This window comes from Ixodes scapularis, unplaced genomic scaffold (assembly GCF_016920785.2).
Source record: "Ixodes scapularis isolate PalLabHiFi unplaced genomic scaffold, ASM1692078v2 PGA_scaffold1__304_contigs__length_218370807, whole genome shotgun sequence".
Classification (NCBI taxonomy): domain Eukaryota; kingdom Metazoa; phylum Arthropoda; class Arachnida; order Ixodida; family Ixodidae; genus Ixodes; species Ixodes scapularis.
In genome coordinates, this window is record NW_024609846.1 from 66800626 (window position 1) to 66822791 (window position 22166).

At 47.1% G+C, this 22166-nt stretch overlaps 1 protein-coding gene across 1 annotated transcript in view; it reads right to left on the reverse strand.

Moving 5' to 3' along the window:
• The window catches only part of LOC121835742, a 77498-nt gene extending 55332 nt beyond the window's left edge, over nt 1-22166 (reverse strand). The window contains exon 1 of the mRNA XM_042290214.1: nt 22053-22166. Coding sequence (XP_042146148.1) covers nt 22053-22166 — 114 coding nt within the window. The remainder of the gene's footprint in view (nt 1-22052) is intronic.

Below are 22166 nucleotides of genomic sequence, written 5' to 3' on the forward strand. Positions count from 1 at the left end.
TAAGGTCGAAGCTGAAGTTTTGAAATAATTCGCGGGTTCTAATTTTCGCGATGCAGTGGGATCTCCATATAGATTCCAATGTGCTTACACTTTACCGGAATTGTTTACGGGACCTACTTTTTCAGCAATTGTAGCCGATTCGTAAAAACGATTCGACAGCAATCTCAACCAAGCGATTCGACAGCGACCTCAACCATGGGGTTGCTGTCACGTGCCTTGCTTCGACGCTCTTATTGGGTCGGGAAGGCCGCAGGCTCCACAGCTCGTCAAGTTATCGTGAAACACAGAGTATAGTTGCTGCACTCGGAGTAAGGGTAAAGGATCGCAAGCTCAACATGCCCAGCAGCTGGAAGAAGGCATAGGACATACACCTCGAGGTTAAAGGGATACTGAACTGAAATTTTGAACTCGCAAAACAAGGCTGGACAGATAGGCGGGACGTTGCAAAACCCAAGAACATCACTCATACAGCGATATCTCTAACGAATCGCCATATTTTTAGAAAAGAAGTGCCCGGCCGAGGAGGCCGACGAGACAAGGCACGTCACGATTCTCATTCCGTCTCCTCCTCGCTACATCCCGTGTCAAGCTGGTGAACCGAAGCGAGGAGGAGAGAAGCGAGGCCGCTTCCCCTCATTCTCAAATTCTCCCGGAGGACAGTGATGTCAAAGACCTCGCTTGATCGTGCCCTTCTTTTCCAAAAGTGCAGCGATCTGTTTGAGACATCGATGTACGAGTAATGTTTTGGAGTTCGTAGCATCCCGTTCAACGCCTCTAGAGCCTTATTTCGCGAAATTCAAATTTCGGTTCAGTATCCCTTTAACAAGCCACACACCAGATAAGGTGCTCCATCTGTGTTTAATGGTTCCAGAAATCTATCAATGCCCCTGCACCAGCGGAGTTGAATCGTTCATTATGAAAAGCAAACCAACAAAACTGCATGATGTTTGGCAAAAATAGGTTACAGCCTGTGCTTTTGATTTGGAACTTCAGAAAGATGAGCTCAATTCTCTGGAAATTAGAAACTATGTATATTCTGAAAGAATTACTGTTCTGCATATCAAGGTTGTCTCGTTAAAATAAAAAAATAAATACCAGAAAAAAGTACTAACCTGATATGCACCTATGAAGTCTTGTTTTGGCTAGCAGTGACCGGCCCTGGTTAGCAATGACTCCATGTCCCCAGGATTGAAATGATGGTTAAGTAACGTCCACCCCTTATGCACTTTTTGGTACAACTGGAAGAGACAAAGCATCTTGTTAAAAATTACCAATCCTTTTCACGAGCGAATTTTGCAGTTCATGCTTCCTGAAAGTCATTTCCCACAATAGTGTTAAATTAGAACAATGAGAGCAAAGTTGTTTCAGTAAAGGGCCCCTGAAAAGAAAAACAAATGTTTTTTTTAAGCAGACTTGTTGGGACACACGTGTCAAATAATTAATTTTACGTGAAAAAAAAATTAGTCAGAGCAATATTGACGGCGCGAGACGCAATTTAGTCGATAGTCACCTCCCTTCCACCTGTTTCCTCTGGGCACTTTGAGCGAGTAGAGGAGAGGGAGATCAGCTTCGCCTTCGTGTTGAGGTGGCGAGAGCGAATGACCATTCCGGGACGTCATGGACTTTGCGCGCAGAATTTAAAATAAATCTCTTGCCGTCAATATTTCTCTAAAAAATTAATTATTTTCGCATAAAATTTATTTTTTGGCACGAGTGTCCTTATCAGACTGTTCAAAAAACTTTTTTTTTTCCAGGGGCCCTTTAAGAGGTATTTGCCTGATATGCATCAGTGGAATCAGGTATTGACTAGCAATGACTTATTGCCCCTGTGACTGAAGTGCTGTTTCAGTAAAGTGCCGTTCACACTCTTGTGACCGAGTACAGTGATGTGATTGGCCTAAGCCATTTTGGAGCACCTTAAGGAGCAGCCAAAACAGTGTTTTGGAGCAGAAAATGTGGCCACTGGAGCAGTCAAGACGGTGTTTTGGAGCAGCAAAAGAGGCTTTTAGAGCAGCCAAAACAGTGTTTCGGAGCAGAAAAAAGTGGCTTTTGGAGCATATATATTCTTAGAAAAATAAATATTTGTTTTAAGTGCTGGACAAACGAAGAGCACTTTGCGTTGTGTTGTGACGTGTTGGGCGGAACTCGCTGCTTGTGCTTTTGCTGCTGAGACATCCCACAAGTATACAGTGCTGTAGGCGCTGCCGAGCAATACCGAAAAAAAACAAAAAAAACACTTGCTATCGTTTTACTGGTTTCCGACGTGGCAGATTTGTATAAAAAGTAAGCAAACGTAAAACAATGGATTGCAAGCGTCCTGGCTTGTGCCTCTCGTGCAATCATGTTCACATGCACGCGAGGGCAACTTCGGCAGGCTTGCAGTTACACGTGCTTCGTCACACGAGCGGACACAGCAGCTGTTCGACCGAAACCAAAACCATGCCACTCCGCTCCGTCGCCAACTGGTTCCCAAAATAGTATGCAAAATGTAACTGTCCACCATACGACACAAAAGATTTCAGCGGTGCGCGCTTGCCAGGCCGGCAAACAAGGTACAAGCTAAACATACAGAAAAAAAGAAGCTTAGCGTATCGATGCAAGACATTGCGAATCAGGGTCAAAAAGCTCTTGGAGCGCGTTGTGCAAAGACTGAACTCGAAAAAACAAGCGTGTTGTGCGGGTTCAGCGTGTGAACATTGCCTTCTTTGCTTTAGCTCACTTCTCTTTACCAACTTTCTTTCGCGGGAATTTTTTCCTGTACCGGGGTCCCTCTCGAAAGAAAGCCCACCGAGAGAAACCTAGGTAATCAAAACTTCGCCAAGCATTGATTGAGTTAGAGAGATTTTTATAGCAGCATATGATTTAAACAAGAGCAGGAATGTCGATGTGTTTCAGTTTAGAAAGCGCCATATCTGCAGCGACGTGGGGACGGCAACACACGACGTCGCGCGAGCGCTTCAGATCACAAAGTAACTCTCGCCGTGCAAAAACATGGGTTTTCTTTCACAGTATGACGGCATGTCTGGCACCCTGCACACTAACGTCGGAGCGTCCGCACAAAAGAAAAAAAGACACGAGACGAGATTACCGAGACGACGAGAGCGCGAAACGCGAGACGGCGGGAAAAATCATGCAAGACCGAATACACGATTCATGCAGGGTACTTTGTGTCGGGCAGCGTCTTGTGCCACCTAGCTAACGGTTCTCAGTTTAGGTTCGTTTTTAAAAGGCGATCAAAATTGGTCCTTTGGCGCAGGCTTGGCGCAGATTAGCCATATTTTGGCGAAATGTAGCAGGATGTAGCAGGGTTAGCCCCTTGGCGCAGTTTGGCGCAATTGGCGCAGCAATCACATCACTGCGAGTAAGACCGAGAGAGACCAGACCGGTTTTTAAGCATTTTGCGAGTTCTTAGGACGGGATGCGCCAGAACGCAGCTGGTCCTAAGAGATTGCAAGTGGCTTGAAAACCGGTCTCGTCTCTCACGGTCGTACTCGGTTGCAAGAGTGTGAACGGGCCTTAATGCTTCCTGCACAAAAAATTCAAATGTAAGAACACAAGCCCTAAAATGTTTGTGCCATTCTCCTCCCCCTACTTTTCTGTGCATTTATTTTTTTTTATCCCTTGGCAAATCCTAAAGAATTCAAAATGCTTATCCTACATCCTTCCGTTAGACTGAGTGGGTAACCCGGAGAATTCATTGTTTGTGAGAACACTTTTCCATTCACCCCATGCTGTTCTTGAAAGCAGAAACTCCTCTCTCTTAACCACAGTCATTAAGCACTTTTCATAGACCATGCAGACAAGGTTGGCAATGCCAGCACAAGCTCATGTCTTCACTTTGAGCATGGATTAAGCATATATAACTAAATCTGAGACACCGGAAGAAGGAAAAAGGAGGACACAAAAAAGAGGACGACACACATAATGTCTCGAACACAGCTGCAGGTTAAATCTAAAACCACACCATTTTATAGGGGTAAACCGCAGTCAATGCCAAGGACCCTCACACTAAGTCACACCTCCAGATTGTCAGCAAGGGGGAAAAAAGAACTGCCCTCAACGTTCCCACACTGGCCAAAGTCAACCCACCGACTAAGAAGTAAAAAAAAAAATGCAGCTGTGGTTGAGACGTGTTGTGTTTGATGTTCTCTTTTTCGCGTCCTTCTTCCGGTGTCTCAGGTTTAGTTATGTATGCAATTCACCACCCTTGCCTGTACTTTTACTCTTCTCTCAATTAAGCATACGCCTGCAATTCGTAATATCTGATCTATGGAAAGTCTCTGATCCACCAAGCCTTTTCCATTATGAGCAGGCATTATTTATAAAAACCTCCTTTCATTACATTGTTTCAGAGAACAATTGTTCTTTCTTAATTAGGATCAACTGATCATATTAGGATAATTGCCAAATAATGGCAAATTCACATGATACATCGAATTGCAATTTTCATCCGTGCACCATTTGTCAAGTTACCATCATGTAGGCTATTCCTGAGATTTGTCCCTCGTCCGCGGACACTCATACTGAAAGGGCAGAGTGCCTTCTTAATCGCAAATTTTTGGCAAGTAAGTTACTCGAAAAGCGTTTTTATGGTAGAGTAGCAACAGCTCACGAATATTTTTGTTTTCAAATCAGTCAAACAAAGAGAGTGGATCATTGCTTTGTCGCGCCACTCTTAAATCTCCACGCGTGAAAGAATCTGCAAGAACTTTGCCCAGCTGACACGCCACAGGTCCTGGTACTCCTCCGGGTTGGTGTCAAAAAGCTTGTCAAAACTCGCCTAGCATGCTGCAATCTTTCCTGCAGATCCACCCAGTTTTCCATCCAGCAAGACCTTTCTTATGGCTTGTGCTGAAGAGTGGTGCACAAGCGAGCAGTGTGTAAAGGTATTTCCAAATGCCTCTCCGCGACCCCAGGACTTCATTGCTATGATGCTGAAGCCTCCTGAAGCAGGATCATACTTGTGTCATGTCGTTAGTAAAGTAAGTGACACTTCGCTCTAAGCTTGCCACTATGTTTTAGCCCACTTGGTATGTAACAGCGGCACACAACGATTCCTTTTCATGATAGCACCGTGATCCTAGTCGCAAACATCACTTCTGCTCTTGGAAAACAGTGCCACACTGTGATGTAGGCGTTTCGCAAAATTGCAAGGCTGCGAATAGGTATAGTATGTCCTCGCTGTCGCCTGCTCGTCTCCTTAGTGTGGATGCGCTTGGGGGACTAACGTTCCGTGGACGTCTTGTCACGTGATAAACCCATCCGCAGATTAGCACGTCGTGTAAATCAGCCATAGATGGACTGCGGAGTCTGCAATCACTTAACATTTTTCTTGACGTTGCCTGCACGTCATGAAAATGTGTTTCGTATCCAATTAGATATTCTCGAAGAAACAAGGAAACTGCATAATAATGTCGCACAATATTCACCTTAACCACTTAAGCGGTTTTTGTTTTACATTTTTTCATCCTAAATTTTTTTTTTTTTTCCCTTTTCTAAAGCTTGTGCGGCTTGGGCCGCACGTGACTCCACAATCGGTCGCCATCCTTAAAAACGTGTACAATAAAAATATGCGTGCTGCCATCTCTCAGCAGCACCGCAAAATAAGCTCGGAGCGGGCCTGGGACGTCCAAAACAGCCAAGGGGCAAGGTAGAATGCGTGGACGTGCTACATTCCTCCTAAATGCCTAGGGAACGGCTCTAGGTGGAAGAGCTAGGCTTGCTTAAAACAGTTAAAGGACACATGCAAAGAAAGCAAACTTTTTTTTTAAACAGCCGGATTAGGAAAAGGAAGTCATAAAACAAATTTACAACGAAAAAGAAAAATTTTTAGAGCTATATTTACGGCGCTAAACGAATTTGTAGTTGGCGCCCGCGGGCACCGCGGAGAAGTGGCCCTTATTTATCACGTGATTGGCCGCTATTTGTCACATGGTACCGTAAAATACCGAGCAAGCGCCCACTCAAACTTTAGAGATAATCATGAAAAAATCGGGGATGGGCCCTTCTTCGCTCATCAATTTTACATATAAATGTACTTTGTGTATTTTCTCAGATCCTACAAATTTGGGAATGGGCGCTTAGTGTGGTGTGGGCGGATGCACAGTATTCTACGGTACTTGCACTCTTTCGGATGCTTCGTATGGTCTCGAAAAGTTACTTATTCATCGTCGTTTGAAGTGCAACAAAAAACAAAGATTAATAAGTTACTTTTAGAGCCCAAAGGAAGCTCCTGAAAAAGCGCAAGCAGACGTGATAAACCTGTGCACCGGTAAGATGACGGCGGCGGCACCCCAGAGCACACAAACTTGCACGACGACGGCGGCGCCGCCGTGGAGAAATGCATTGGAGCGGCAGCGCACAGTGCTCAGCATGCGGCGGCAGCGGGTCTCCGCGGCTTCGGCGACACAGCGCGGCGGTGCACAGGTCTAACACGTGACCAGCGACGGCTCTCACGGGCGCCAACTACAAATTCGTTTTGCGCCATAAATATAGCTCTAAAAATTGTATTTTTTCGTTGTAAATTTGTTCTAAAGCAATCTTTTTCCATCAAGGCTGTTTAAAAAAAAAACAATGTTTTTTTTCCTTTGCATGTGTTTTTTAAGGGTTTAAGGAGCTGCAGTACCTTCCATGTCATTGAATCTTATGTAGTAGTATATGATTCTAAGTCACAAGACTAGGTTACAGAAAGTAACAAGAAAAAGGAAGACAGGACATCATATTGTTTCATATTCTAATTTTTTCATCAGTCCCGTATTAAAAGGTTTTCATAATAAAACTTGCACTTGTATTTTATCTACACTTCTCTTTCTCACAACGTCCTGTCTACCAAATGGACCAGCGAAGTAAACTCCCCCCCCCCCCCCCCCCCCCACACATACACACAATGGACAATTGAAATTTCTGGACACAATATTCCATGAATGTATTGGGCATCTGAACCAAGCTGAAGAAACATTTTTGGTCTGAGGAAATAAAGGGTTACAAAACTGAAAAACATAGCAGTAGCATACTTCTCACTTTAGCACGTGTAGAAGAACCATTCATTTCTATTAGAAAGGTAGAAAAGCCAAAGGCTCAGGTTACTCACCGACAGCAACTACCAGGAAAGCAGGGGGGCATGATTGTGGAGGCAGCTGGTCTCTAATGCTTGTGCCTTTCTGAAAATTGGAAGTAAGACTTTTAAAGCAAAATGACCCCAACTATTGCCACAAAACATTCTTTCATTCCATTTCTCGTATCAAAAAAGTTGGTATGAGGAACTTTGCCGGGCTGACACGGTGCAGATTCTGGTATTCATCTGCGTCAAAAAGCTCCTGTCAAATCGTGTCTAGAACGACGGAAGCGCTTTGCATCTCCAATGAACCGTTCAGCCAGCAAGACCTTTCTTGTAGGGGTGTCACAAACCAGCCGACGTTCGAGTTTGACCAGGTTCGACTTTTTCCAACTTCTTGCGAAAAGTTAGAAAAATGTTCGACTGCTGTTCGCACGCGCGACATGCTGGCCAGTTGGCTTCGGATTGGATGGTGATGGCTAAGGGATGAATTAAGGGCAGCACCTATTGGTTATTCCAGTTAATACAGTACAAAAAAAGTAAGTTATTAACTTGTTCAGTAGTTAGAGTTAGTTTCTTTTATTTGCAACTGTTTATAAAATTAAAATAACCTTTTGAGTGAAACACAATTTTTGTAGACCTAGACATGCTTGTATCATGGTCTTGCCACGCTGTCCACAAAGTCGAACAAGTCAAATCTGGTTAAAAGTTTCGAAGGTTTGTCGAACCGGTTTGACACAGCGAACCCCAAATGCTCGACCTAAAAATCCGGTTTGCCAAAAGTTCGCGGCACCAATACTTTCTTGTGGCTGTGGTGTATTGAAGGCGCAAGCACGGAGTGAGTGAAGGCGTCTCCAAATGCCCCGTGGCGAGCCCAGGACTTCGTCGCTTCTACGCCAAAGTCTCCTCGAGTAGGACTACGCTTGTGTTTTTATCATGACTTTGTTTATTAAAGCTAATGGTGCTTCGCACTAAGCCTATCATTGTGTTAAGTCTCCCTCTGCACGTAACAGTGGCGCAGAGTTCTTTTTTTAAAGTAGAAAATGTTGATTTCGATTTGTGACAACTGTGTCACAGTGTGATCGCACAATGTTAGAGTTTCTCAGCAGTGTGGGGCCGCGAACATGTTTGGTACGTCCTGCCTGTCGTTTGTGAGTGTGCTCCTTTGTGTGGATCAGTTCGTCGTGTGAATCAGCCATCAATGAAGAGTGCTGTTCATTTTGAACTTGATATAAATTAACTGAGCAGCACCATTTTGTAGGATGGCTAACCCGCCTAAAACCCCCTGATGTGTTTGTGTTAGTTTTGGAACTGGCGTGTAAGTGCCAGTGCACGAGGCCCATGCAGCACTTGTAAGCAAATGGCAATATAGCCCTGAAAGGAGAGGTACTTAGAAGTGAATTCTTTGCAGCTCGGCATAAAGCTATCTCGCCTCTGCCTCCTTCATAAAGTCGACTATCATTGCCCCGACCTCAAGAACTCTTTATCACCACCTCCGGAATGAACATCATCTTGTATTTCCAGTTCCACAAACGCATTCAATCAGTCTTTCCTTTCTCAAGCCATCTGCGACTGGAACAGCCTACCATCCACCATCGTAATCCCAGAAGTATTTCTAGCAAGCTTACGGATTCATTTTTCTTGTTAAAAGTATTTTATTGCCACTGTGTATGATTAATGAGCTTCCTTTTCTTGTTTGTCTTTATTTGTATAACAATGGCACGTAAGTGCCAGTGCACGAGTTGCACACTGCACGAATCCTGACCATGCCCTTAAGGTGAAAATAAATTAAATGAAATGATTGGCAACACAGCACTCACTCGTGGCACGTCTCTCGCATTCGCACAATAAAGGCTGAAACGCATGTAAGCGGTTTAGCAAGCAACGAGACGAGCAACTGAGACTTGTCACTGTAGCTCGGTTTTTGGATTTCTAGAAAATGTCGCTCAATTACTTGACTGCTTGCTCCCGTCGCTTTCAAGCGATTACCTTGTCGCGAGACTGACTGAGTGACAGCAAAATGGTTGCCATTGCTTGTCTCTTCGCTCGCTCAATCGCTTACACGTAATTTATACTTTTTGGCTGTTGGTGCTTGCAAAAATGTAAAGCGTGAATTTTATCAAAGGCTTTGTTCTCGCTGACTCTCAGACTGCTGCGAAAACTTTGGGTTCCAGTGAAATAAGACCACGTGATTTCTTACTTTGCTTATGAACTGAGGAGGCAGTAGCTTGAAAATCAGCTCATGGTCTCCTCAAGTTGTTTGGAACACCTTTTTTTTCTGTTTTCTTTGGCACTACTCAATGCGCGTTTTTTTTCTCCCGACCTTCACAATAAAGTATTGCCAGAGGATTAGTAAATGAGCGCTACATATACAGCACTTTGTATAAAAAGTCCGTGCCACAGTCGAAAAATAACTCCTTATACTCTTCGCAAGCAACGTCACCAATACAGACGGTACTTCCAAAGGCGCAGGTCACGCAATATTTCGAGTAGTTTCCCAGGACGAAAATCGAACTTGGATCCGACCTCCCACAGTGGAAACAAACGGGGTGCAAATATGAGCGCTAGGACGCAAACTGGTACCTTCAGCAGTCATGGGTTCCGCAAAACACACCGCCTAGCTAGGTGGTACCAAGCCGCCACCCGATTTGCAGGACTCAAGCCTTGAACACCGATCTAAGAGATAAAGCTCCCCGATCACTCACCAAGCGCCTCGCTCGGCGCCCCACGCCCCCGTGGGAACTTGCCTCTGGGTCCGTTCCCGCCATTTGACTGCTCGCTCAGTGACAGGTCGGTTCCGGTACTTCCTTGGAAAAAGCTTGAGGGTCATCCAATGCGCAAAGAATGTGTGCGACAAGGAACCGCACACGTCCGCTTTCACGCTGCCTGCACACACAAGAACACGCCATACACGCTCCGAAAAGAAAGGGCTGGAAAAGTACTCACCAAGTAGACTGAAACCCACAGCTGGCTCTATGGGCACGCCAGCACCTGGGACACTTTGTTTCTTCAAGAACGTTCTTCGATGTTTTTCCGTAAGCCTAAAGGCCTGAAACCGCCCGAAATACGGTGGCCCCAGAGTTTGCAGCTTGGTTTGTTTTTGATTTTGGTGACGATGGCGATGGCGATGCGGCGACGTTCGCTGGTTTGACGACAGGTGTTACGACGAAACTCATTTGACGCAACGTAAATGTTCCTGTTTTAATCGACTTACATTACAAATTTTAAACATAAATAAAAACTGTTTCAACATTTATATATTTATTTGTAATAAAGTATGCGTGTACTAAACTAAAGCTTGGCCTGGCTCAGCCTCGTTTTATTTTAACATGGCGGCGACAATCGCCTCTGTTTGTGCTCTGTGCCGTGCTGGACCTATTGGCTGTTCACTGATCGTCCTGTTATCCACCTCTTGCGATCCGCATCAGCCGCAGGCGTGCTGTCTAAGTATTGTGTGCCCGCCGGAAAGAATATCCAGTCTTCTCGGAGGCAAGGCTGCAACTAGGGCTTCTCGGATCGTGGCTCGGACTCCGCGAGCCTCACGTCGTCTGCTTGGTTCCTGCACGTTTCCGGCGTCGGATCCCCCAGCCTTGGCCTCAGCCCTACATGACCTAGCTGGTGAAAGACAATCTACGACAACCCGGCGTCTTTGGAATGCGATTACTACGATTAGTGGCTCTTAAAAACTCGGTAACCCCCCTTCAGTGGTGAGCTCTTCGATGTGAATGGTGTTACCTTCACAGTGTCCCGACGCTCCGAACGGTCATTCTACAGGCGACGCTGCGAGACGCGAGCCTTCTGTGTTGCTTCAACTCTCAGTGTAATTCTCAAAATGGGCACTTGGTCCCGAATAAGCTGATGCACCTTTACTCACTCTCGATACTCATCCCACGACGGTTCTAGCGGTACGTAAAACGTGGATGCACGATTCGGTTTATGGCGGTCACCTTGTCGATTGATACAGTGGAGAACACTGCTTACAGAAAGGATCGTTCTAAGAAGTGTAGAGCTGTGCTGGTCCTGGTACCTTTCCGATTACCCTTTTGGCGACGCCGTAACCTGGAGTATGAACCTCCGACAAGCATGGCAAGGTGCTGTTATGCTGCGAGTTCTGCCCCGCCTTTCGTGAAAGCTGAGTCCTACGGCTTGCCCAGCGAGCCACTGGTGCTCATTAACACGAATTAAATGTGTGCATACTAGAACTCTTGAAGTTGAGTCGCTCAGAGTGCAGTACATACCATGGAACCATTTCCAGTGGCCCAAGTGCTAAACAGTTCCGTGAGACAGTGTGCCCAGTCCAATTGTTCTCAACATATTTATTAATCATAATAATGCCTCTCTGCAATCGACTCCACTGCTGTTACGGACAACCGGATGTTGGTGCCGCTTATCAGGTGACCCCAGAAACCACGAGGGTTTGCAGAACAACATTGAGAAGGTCTGCAATAAACATTCAGCTACATTTCTTCTCACAGCATGTCAACAATTTTGTCCAAAACGTGTGGAATGCTGAATTTTGTACTTCGCATGCCTAGTAGAACAGGCCATAACACACTTAAATGCCTTCCACAGCCTTGGTCCTGCAACACCTAGGGTACTGCAGCTTCATACAAAACTCCAATTAGGTTTATCTTGTAAGATCAGTTGAAAGTGTTCACCAAAGGGCAACCCAGTACCAAAGGGTGCTGGGTTAAGTGCCTCCTTGCACTTAACCCAGTACCGCCCCGAGTCCTGCACTACTAGCTTCTGTGTGAATCTTGGTTTCTGCGTCCTATTCAAAGGGTCTAAGAACAGGAGAAGTCTAGAGTATTCGCTTCAGCCTGCGAATGCCTGCTGTTGCTCCTCGGCCCATTCAAACATCTCGGCATCTTTCGTAAGGTTTGTGAGCGGTGCAGAAATCCTTGCGAAATCCCAAACAAACGTCGAAAGTAGGCACAAAGTCCAAAGAATCTTTGCATGGCCTTTTTGTCTGTCTGCGCTGGAAATCCCGCGGCTGCACGAGTTTTCTTGGGGCCTGGGCAGACGCCAATGTTACTAACCATGTGGCCTAGGAACATCAACTCGTCAGAGGCGAAAGAACAGTCTGACGGCTTGAGTGCGAGTCCGGCGGACTGGAGAACAGCTCGGAGTCGTCGCAAGTGCACGTCGAAGTAACTTGAAAACGCTATGACGTCGTCGAGGTCGACAAGACAGGTCTGCCACTTCAGTATCGCCAGTACGGTGTACATGACACGCTGGAAAGTTGCTGGCGCCGTGCATAGTCCGAAGTGCATTACCTTGAACTCCTACAGTTCATCCGGCGTGACGAAGGCTATCTTCTCTCGGTCCTGTTTGTCAACTTCGATCTGCTAGTAGCTGCTCTTCAAGTCCATCGATGAAAAATACCGAGAGTGACACAGCCGGTCTAGCATTTGGTCGATGCAAGGAAGTAGATAGATATCTCTTCGTCACTGTGTTCAGCTGCCGATAGTCCCCGCAAAACCAAAGCGTTCCGTCTTAACCAGTACTACTGATGAGGCCCACGGATTGCTTGAAGGCTGGATTATATCGTTGTTCCGCATTTTCATGTACTTGCTCCTGAATGACCCCCTTTTCGTTTATGGAGACTTGGTATTGTGACCGATGCACAGGGAGCACGTCATCCTCGGTAATAATGCAGTGCTTCTCAACGGTGGTGGTTTTGCTCACCTTCGACGACGTCGCAAAGCAATCCCGGTATTCGGCGAGGAGGTTAATCAAGCGCCGTCGTTTCGGGTCTGGAAGCTCGGGTCAATGTCGAGCTGTGCGGGAGACATACTGTCTTGCTGAGGTGACGAGGACTCTTCAGTTCTTGCGGTGATTTCGGCTTAGTTCCGGAGTTCCTCGACATGGCCCACAGTGATATCTTTCAAGGGGTGTTGCGTTTCTTGTCGGAAGTTCGTCATGAGGACCGCAGTGCGCCCATCCTAAAGTTCAGTTATTTCTCCTGTGATGCCTATTCGTTTTCGCAGGAGCAATTGAATGTTGCCTTCCAGAACAACTTCTCCGCAGGTAGCTGAATCTGCTACGACGGGTACAACAACATGATTGTGGCGGCAGGTTTTCGTGGTCGGCAGATACTCGGACGGTGGCTGACGCTGTTTGGGGTTTTTCTGAAGGCCGAACAGGTGTCCGCAACGTCAATCTGTTCTCTCCAAGGTCGATGACGGCGCCGTATTCACACAAAGTCCATGCCGAGAATGACGTCTCTGGCACAGTCTTGTAGAACGACGAATTTTACAAGACACGTCTCGCCGTGAATTTTGACGCAAGCAGTGCATCTTTTGACAGGCGTGATGTGTCCTCGAGCGGTTCGTATCTGTGACCCATCCCACAGCATCGTCACTTTTTGAAGGCGGTGAGAGAGTCTCCCACTCAAAACTGTGTAGTCTGCTCCGGTGTCCACAAGTGCTGATGCGTCGTGGCCCTCAGTAACGTTTAGGTTGTTGCGCACTGTTGCAGGAGCGTCATTGCGATACGTGGCTTCGGAAGAGTGGATGTGCTCCTGCGTTCTTGGAGGCTCTTGACTTCAATCGTCTTCGGCAACACCACCTCCAGGCGTTGCCGCAGCTAGTTTTCCTGGCTCCGGAAGTAGATTTTGAGTGGGGGGGCTGAAGTCAAGCATTTTGTTTTTGCATATTTTATTATAGGAGACAAGGGCTGCAGCCAAATTTCTGTAATTTTATTTTTACTTACTGTTTATTAAAATATCAAATATTATTTGCATGAAGTTCCTTACTTAGCATGTGCAATCACTTTTCCTTCCTGCTTTATAACAACAGTAGGGAGTTTTAATGGCTCGTACGCAACACAGTTGTGGGTCAGAAATCCACACGCATAGAATGCAATACAGTTGGACCTCGATTTAGCGAAGTCGCCGGGACCCCCTAATTATTTCGTTAAATCGGGAACTTCGTAAAGTCGAGAAAGACATTCTTCGGGATAGGCTGCGCGGGGAATCCGAATTTGCTCGTTAAATCGGGTTTCGTTAAATTGAGGTTCAACTGTACTGCTTTTTTGCGCATGCACATTCTGACCCTCAAAGCTTTTAGGTACGATCCACCAAAACTCACTAATATGGCAAAAACACTTACGCACAGTGCTTCAGACAATTTAAAAATTCCTACGGGGATACACAGCATTGCAAAACTGAGTTTGCAGAGAATCACGTTTATTATTCTTGAAATGCTCATTCAAAAAGACATCCACACTATGAAATGAACAAGTAAACCAAGATAATTACATATATTCAATGACATCTTAATGCATATTTTGAAAATGTGCACAAAGGCGTGCTGAAGGAAACAGATCCACATGTAGGCCCCAAAGCCACGTGCGTTGATCGTCTCGAAGAAGACTAAAAGTCGCCCATCGCTCGGCGGTCCTGGAGACAAATGTTTTGATGATGTCGTCCAGGTTGAGCTCGACACTCTTCCTTTTTGAATGCACAAAATGAGGAGGCATGTTAGCCTCCCTTGAATCATGCGGCTGCATAGATGCATTTTAATGCGGCATAAGGCACTAAACGAGCGCTCCCCCGAAGCGACAGATGCAGGCTCAGAATGAAGAAGTTTCATATATTTTACGACTTGGTCCAGGAGGTCACGAATTTCGTCGGATTTTGCGTGTAGTGTCCTCAATATGAAGTCAATTGTGAGGGAATCAAGGTTGCTTAAAAGAGTCGGCAAAAGTAAAAACTGCGCAGAGTCGGGCCAGGTCAAAATCACATGCATGCAGCTCCTAGGGCCTTTTTCAGGTCATCTGTAGTGAACTGTCTTCCCCCATCAGCGTTAAAATGCTCTCTAGTTTTACTAGCCTGCTTCATACCAGGCTATTCAAACCGCCGTTGAGTTTCACTCGGAATGCAGTCTATAGCCTCCAAGTACTCCTTCCGTAACGCTGCCTTGCAATCGAGTACAACTGGTAAAGAAGGATTGTTGCTCATTTTGAGCCTTTTTGGCGGTTTTGTTGGCTTTGCGCTGCGCAGGTCCTTCAAACTAGCCGCATTGCAGTTGAGCTCGCGCAGTCCCACAACTCTTCAAACGCGACATCAGACCGCAGATGGGACATTGCCTCCGATACCTGCGGTGCAAAACGTTGAACGTTGCAGTACCCTCGCAGGCTCTTCGCATGGACCGAACATAGCTATAGAAATGTTTATTCCTAGCAGTGTTTCAAACATTTTCAGAAGCCTCCCATAACCGTTCAAAATGGCCCTGCTGTTGTCTGCAATCGAATATTCTGTTTGTAGCAGCTCGTTCAGTGTCTCCTGAACTAGGTTTTCAGCGAACCTTTTCATTGACTTCATTCTGACAGTCCACCTTGTTGGGCAAAGCGGAAGAAGGTTATTTGGCGTTGATCCGGCCTCTTCTGCCGCCTCGCTGACTGGAGTAATTACAATAGATGAATAAACAGCTTTGCGTTTCTTCGAAGTCGGAGGGGGGGCCTCAGCCCCGTCCTGAGAAATCTTGGGGGGAATCTGGACCCCTCCTGCCCCGGAGTCCCTGGGATACAGGCTCTGTCGTCGGGGTCGTGGCACTGGACACGCTGAACGTCTTGGTGATGGTGAGCGGGATTCACAACAGAGAGGCGGTGGATTCACAACAGAGAGAGGTGAGGATGGCTAACATCGGAGGTACTCTTCGATGTTGTGAGGGTGTTCACCGTACCTCGGGCGTGGTCGTCCAGGTCGAACCCACGCAGCCCAAGTCGGCAGTAGGAGCATCCACGATAGATGTGGTTGGCTTCCTTGCAGATGTAGCAGAGCGGGGGTCGGTCGGCTGTTCGCCACAGGTCAGTCTTTCTTGACAAAGCTTGTTCTCGGCGGACGTGCGCCCAATCTTCCTGGTGTCGGGGATACTGCGTGGCGAGGGAGCTTCATGTCGGGGGGCTGCCTTGTACGGACGCGGAGGTGGTGGTGTTCGGCGGACCACTGCGGCGTATCTAATTGATCAGTGATCTCCTCCGGTGCTGATACGGTGACAGGAGCCTAAGGCTGGAAGGCTTGGTGAACCTCCTTTCGCACGACTTCGGTGAGTGAGAGAGAGGACGGGCGATCAGCAGCGGTCTTCCCGGACGATGTCGCAGACAATTTCCCGAAGTCTGTCGGCACCGGCACTGGTTAGGTCCAGTCGGAAAGATGTTACGATTGGAGGAGCAGTCACGCCAGCAAGTCGATGGTAATGGCTTGCACAAGACGACAGCGCCCGCTCGATGTTGCTGGCTGCAGTCACAAGACCGTCGACGGCTGTCGGGATTGCGAACGAGTACTTTGAAAATTTCACCCTTCACGCCATCCTTAAGGACGCAAAGTTTCTTTCCCTCAGCTGCCTCTGGATCGGCTTGGGTACTGAGGCCCATGACATCTTCAAGAAAGCTGGTCATGGTATCGTTGAGGCCCTGCACCCTTCTATTTGGAGAAAGTCCTCCGTTCACTGTCGATGGTGGTGGTTGATGAACGTTTGCTTCAATTCGGTGGGCAGGACTTCCATGTAGTGAAAGAGGCTTCGTGGTTATCAAACCAGTGCCTCGCAGTGCCTTCAAGCGAGAGGTAGAGGTTGTGGAGGCACTGCTCAGTCGTCCATTCGTTGTGGCGGGCTACGCTTTCATAGTGTCGCAGCCAATCCTTGATGTCCTCTTGGACCTCACCGAAGAAAGGCGTTGGAGTCCGGGGTGCGATAGGCACGTATACGACGGCGGGGCAACCGGGGTCTGCAACAACTGGTTTTCCATCGTCGGCCTCGTTGGTTGCGTGTTCTTGAGTGGCAAAAGTCAGAATTCCGGGGTTAGGCCTTGGGTGCAGCGGCTTCCTTGGGTCTTCGTAGTTTGTGCGGATGGTACTCTTGAGTGGGGGACTGGGCTTTGGCTGCGAAGCCTCGGAGGGGTACGCTTCATGGGCTGCGTTAGCCCGCACCTCCACCAGAATTTCACGAATGACGATTGATGAGGCGATGAAAATAGAAGCAAACTAAACGATTAATGGGGCAAACTTGTGCCCAAAACAAAATAGAAAAAGACTAGCGTCGCAGGCGGCGATGACGGAAGAACCGCAGGATGAAACGCGGGTGGGGCTATTTTGCGGCAGCTGGCACAACAGCCCGGGGAAAAATTGCCAGCAATTTCGGACGGCGCGTGTATCACTGGAGATCGTGTTAACCCCCCGCCTGCGTTCGCGCCGCTTCGCAGCGACAGTCTGCGGCTGCTCATTAGTGGGCGTTCGCTAAAACGTCATTCGATCAAGTGAGTGCCTCCCGTCCTCCACTTACCCCACTGTCCTCCACTTACCGTTTAGTTCAGCAAAGTTTCGTAGACAATATTCGTTTTTTTTTTCTTTGTTAATTGTAGAAAACAAATGTTGTAAATATCACCAAATGCCTCAGCAAAAAAAAAAAAAGAAAGAAAGAAAGAAAGAAAATTAAGCGTTGCAGGGGACTCCAAATCCTGGCCCGCTGGCCAAATCCGGCCCGCGGAGGCTTTCTGACCGGCCCGCGGCTGGCCATGGTGCTTATATTGAGCTCCGGCCCACGGCCCGCTACCAGTATAGGCCCGCTGCTACCAGTGCGGGCAGAAGTGCGCGTAAAGACGCGACGGCGCGACGAGCACCGAACATACCGGAAAGAGAGAACACCTCATCGTATTTCTCGCTCGACGCCGAAGCGAAAAAGGCATTTTGAATGCTCGGTTCACACGAAAACTGACAGTGCGGTGGAAGCTGCGTGTTCGCCGGACCAATCAACTGCATGTCTCTTATCGCCAGATCTCGCTCTCCACTCGTGAATAATATGCAGAGAGGGTGTGATCACGTGGCAAAAGACCGGGAGTTGACTGGTTTAGCGGGTATGCAGCTTTCAGTGCACTGTCAGCTTAGGGGAGGACGAAGGATAGAAGAATCTCGAACGCGGCTCCAGCCGCGCAAGCGGTGCGTTGGGGGGGGGGGGGGGGGGGGGGTAGGGTAGGGGGGGCTGTACGATTCTTTAGCAGGCACTCTGTGGGAGATATGTGGACATGTCGTGTGTTTTAAAAGCTGTGGTTTCAGCCGTGAATTACATAATGTCGCATGGGCTTAATCATAGCCAGTTTCGTGAATTCCTAAAAGATGGTGAATCGGAGTTTGTAGACGTTTGGCGTGCGATGGCTGAGTTGCGGTAAACTGCTTTCGCGTTTTTTCAACCTTAGAGAAGAAATAAGGAAATTTCTCGCAGACAAGAAGCGGCCCGAACCGCTGCTTTCGAACAGTAAGTGGCTTTGGAAATTGTCGTTCTGTGTAGACCTGACGGAGCACGTGAATAAGCTGAATGTGAGATTGCAAGGCGAGACACGTCTTATTCATGACGTATCCATGGATATTAAAGGATTCAGGGTGAAATTACAGCTCTTCGAAAGACAAGTGTGAAACCAGACCTGGGATCACTTCCCCTATTGTGCAAAGCTCCGTACAGAGACTGATGTGGAATTCCCCTCATTCTTCGCAATGGAAATCCTCAGATACCTTCAGAGGCAATTTTTCGAACGGCTTTCTGACTTCGATAGGAGAGTTAGTTTGTAGTTTGACTTACAGTTTGTAGTTTATTCAAAATGGTAGTTTGACTTACAGTCAAACTACATTCTGAAGGAAAACTACAAGGTAGGAAATTTTATACAGTTTTACAAATCCTTGGGCTCTGAGCAATTTCCAAACCTGAAATAAACTGCTTTTTTTTGCACTACATACCTTTGTGAGCAGACATTTTCAAGGATGAAGTACGTAAAATCCAAATACAGAGCTAACGTGTCTGTTGAACACTTGAAGTCCCTCCTAATTATTGGCTCATCAAGCTTGAAGCCGCAGTTCAGCGAAATAATAAAGCCGAAGGATCAGCTACACCGCTCACATTAGTCCTGCACCTCATGTCCGAGTAAATGTGTCGAAAATCTGATGCATTCCGGCTCAAATACTGCTTAGTGTTTTGTGGCATATAGTCGTATGTTGTCATCATCAGGTTCACCGTGCTTAGTCTCCTGCTTCATATCTGTAACTACGTTAAAATTTCTTTCCGTTCTCGTGTATATTGTGATATGAGTCATGTGTGATAACTATTGCATATTGTCATCACAGTTTTACCGTTCTCGTTAGTTTTTTTATCTGTGCGAATATTCCAGAGTTCATATGCGCTTTGATTTGTGCCTGGTGGGTTATCTGGGTCACACTTATCGTATGTCACAATTACCTATATGCTGAATTTCGAGATAAAGTATATGTATTAATCCACCCTTGATTGCTTCTCGTTTTTACTCTAACTTGAGTTCCTCTATTTAAATGCTCATCAGGGCTTATTAATATTGTTTTTAATGATTTATAACATGTATTTGTTTTCCGGCCCTCGAGACTGCGAGAGGTCCCCAATCCGGCCCCTTGGCCAAAAAGTTTGGAGACCCCTGCGTTATAGGGATTTGTCACAGAATTCGACTATTATTATTATTATTATTATTATTATTATTATTATTTATTTATTTATTTTTTGGAGTTCTCGCGAGGAAGCGCATCCGATCGCCGGACGCTCCTTTGCCCCGCGCGTTGAGCGGCAGGGTGGTTCGGGCCTCGTTCGCCTCGCCCGCTTTCTGTTTTATGGCCCCCTGGCCCCTCCCTCGTCCCGAAGACATTTCTCGCGAAGTTGCTCCGTTTCACCTTCCGCCCGAGCACAGGGAACGCTAGGAGCCATCCCAGCCAATGTGGCGTTGAGGGAGTGTCATGCGACCTTGAGCTCCCTGTGTCGCCCCGCCCCACCGGCAGGTCACGCGACTTTTTCCCGGCGCTGGATCGGCTGGGATGGCTCGTGGCGTCCACTGCGCTCGGTCTGAAGGTGAAACGGAGAGTTGGTAGCGATGGGCGACTCGCTTCCCGGAATGTTGGGAATAGCTTCCAGATGTCGGAGTGGGGGTGCGCTTTATGGTTAGCTGGGGTAGGCTCACTGCGGAACTTGCCTGGGACGTTTTTTTTTGTTTTTTTTTTAAATGTATTTTGTTGTTACAACTGCAGAAAAAACAATTATTTATTTTATTTTTTTTGGGGGGGGGGGGGGGGGCGAGGGAGAGTGGTGTCTGCCGCTAGAATTTGGGAAAGTGAGGACCTCGGCTTGATTCCGAGCCGAGCCAAGGGAGTGTGCGCGAAGACTTGGCCGGGGGGTGAACGCAACGCGAAGTTTGGGCGGGACTGCGGTAGCGACGGAAGGCTGAGCGCGGGAGGTGTTTGGGCTCCCTGGTCCAAGCGCTGCTTTGGGCGCCCAAGTGTGTGTGCGTTCGTGGGTGAGTGCCTGCGCCGAGGAGCCACGCCGACAGCACCCAAGCGCACATCGACCTCCCGAGTTCGGTCGACATCGCAAGAGGCCGCGTCACCCCCATATCACTCACCGGACTCAGGTTCGCGCCACTCACCCCCATATTACTTTGTATAGTTTATCCCCCTTTTAATTTTTTTTTTTTTTCCTTTGAGTTTGCAGAAAATGTTCTTTGAACGAGCGCCGTGTTTCCATGATAAGTCGCGCCTGAGCGCTTTCTCTGTGGGGCGGTCCGTTGTGCCTCGCTGTCGGGAGTTTTGTTTGTTTTGTTTTATATCTATCGGATTTTCAGTAAACCACACTGTGGTTGGAAAGAAAGGAGTCTGTGTTCTTCCTTCTTCCCTCACTGTGAGTCCGTCACCAGGGCGTAGACCTATCGTCCGGTTAGCGGTCCTATCAAAATTATAAATTTGTTTGCATAGAATATATTTTTTTTCACCGAACCTGTAACAGGATTGAACCAGTGTCGCCAGTGTTCTACTGATTATGAAACAGACACCTTACCACTGCGCCACTTTACAACTTCGAATTGCTGTTTTCACAATTTGTTTTATACGAGACCGATATGGGACAACGGCCGGCATTTTTTTTCCCTGGTGTGCCAGCTACCAGCAGAATATCCACTTCCAATCAAATGCTGGGGCGAGACTGACCCCGGCTCGCAACACGGAGCTCCTTATGTACACAAGTGGGCTCCTGAAAAAATCAGCGAAGGAGGTTCGGCCCATAGAACATTCAAACAACAAATAAGCAACAGGGTTCTCGAATTTACCAGAACTCAAAATTTACAGAAATAACAAGAAGGCGCGCCCGCTCCCAGGCATCAAACCTCGAGCCCCTTGCGTAGGATTTAAAGATGATAAACATTCGGCCACGAGCGCTTGGTCGGCGACGCGCGTGACAATAAGGTGGAATTGTTTGCAGTCATATGAACGTAAACGGTTGAGTATATGGTACTGGTGCGACCCTATGAATGAATATAGTTTTGTATGGGCTAGACTATACAACCATACGGAACCACATGTGTATGGTATGGCTCGGTATGGTTCAGTCATATCCAACTATACGGAACCATATGTGTATGGTATGGCTCCGTATGGTTCAGCCATATCCAACTATAAGGAACCATATGTGTATGGTATGGCTTCGTATGGTTCAGCCATATCCAACTATACGGAACCATATGTGTATGGTATGGCTCGGTATGGTTCAGCCATATGGAACCGTATGAATCCATACCATGCCATACGGTTGGCCATATGGAACCATATAGATCCATACTATTCCATATGGTTTGCCGTATGGGTTCATATAGTTTTTTTCAGTAGGGCGCCCAGTAGAATAGGGACCACCGGATACGCTGTGCGGAAATGCGGTATCCATCCAAGTTTGGCTCTAGTGCGCCGTGGTCTAGCGTGGAAGGATGTAAGAATGACATAGGTCTTGACAAGAAATGTGAGCACACCGACAACTTCTTGCTTACAGTTAAACTATATTCCAAGATCAAAGAATGTTTGTTGTATCCTACTCGATACAAATACTGCTTCTTTGCCCGGTGCTGATATAGTTGAGGTTTCGCGCTGATCAGGGATAAATTGATCACGGTAGCCAGTAAAATAGGCTAAATCACATAGTTTATTGTGGTCCTTGAAAATTAAATCCCATACATGTAGCTTGTTGTACTGGAGTTTCGTTTTGATTTCTTCAATTTTAGAGGTAGCGCCCCTACAGTTGCACTGTATAATTCCGTCTTGTGAAGGACGCATCGCGGGGTTAGCCAT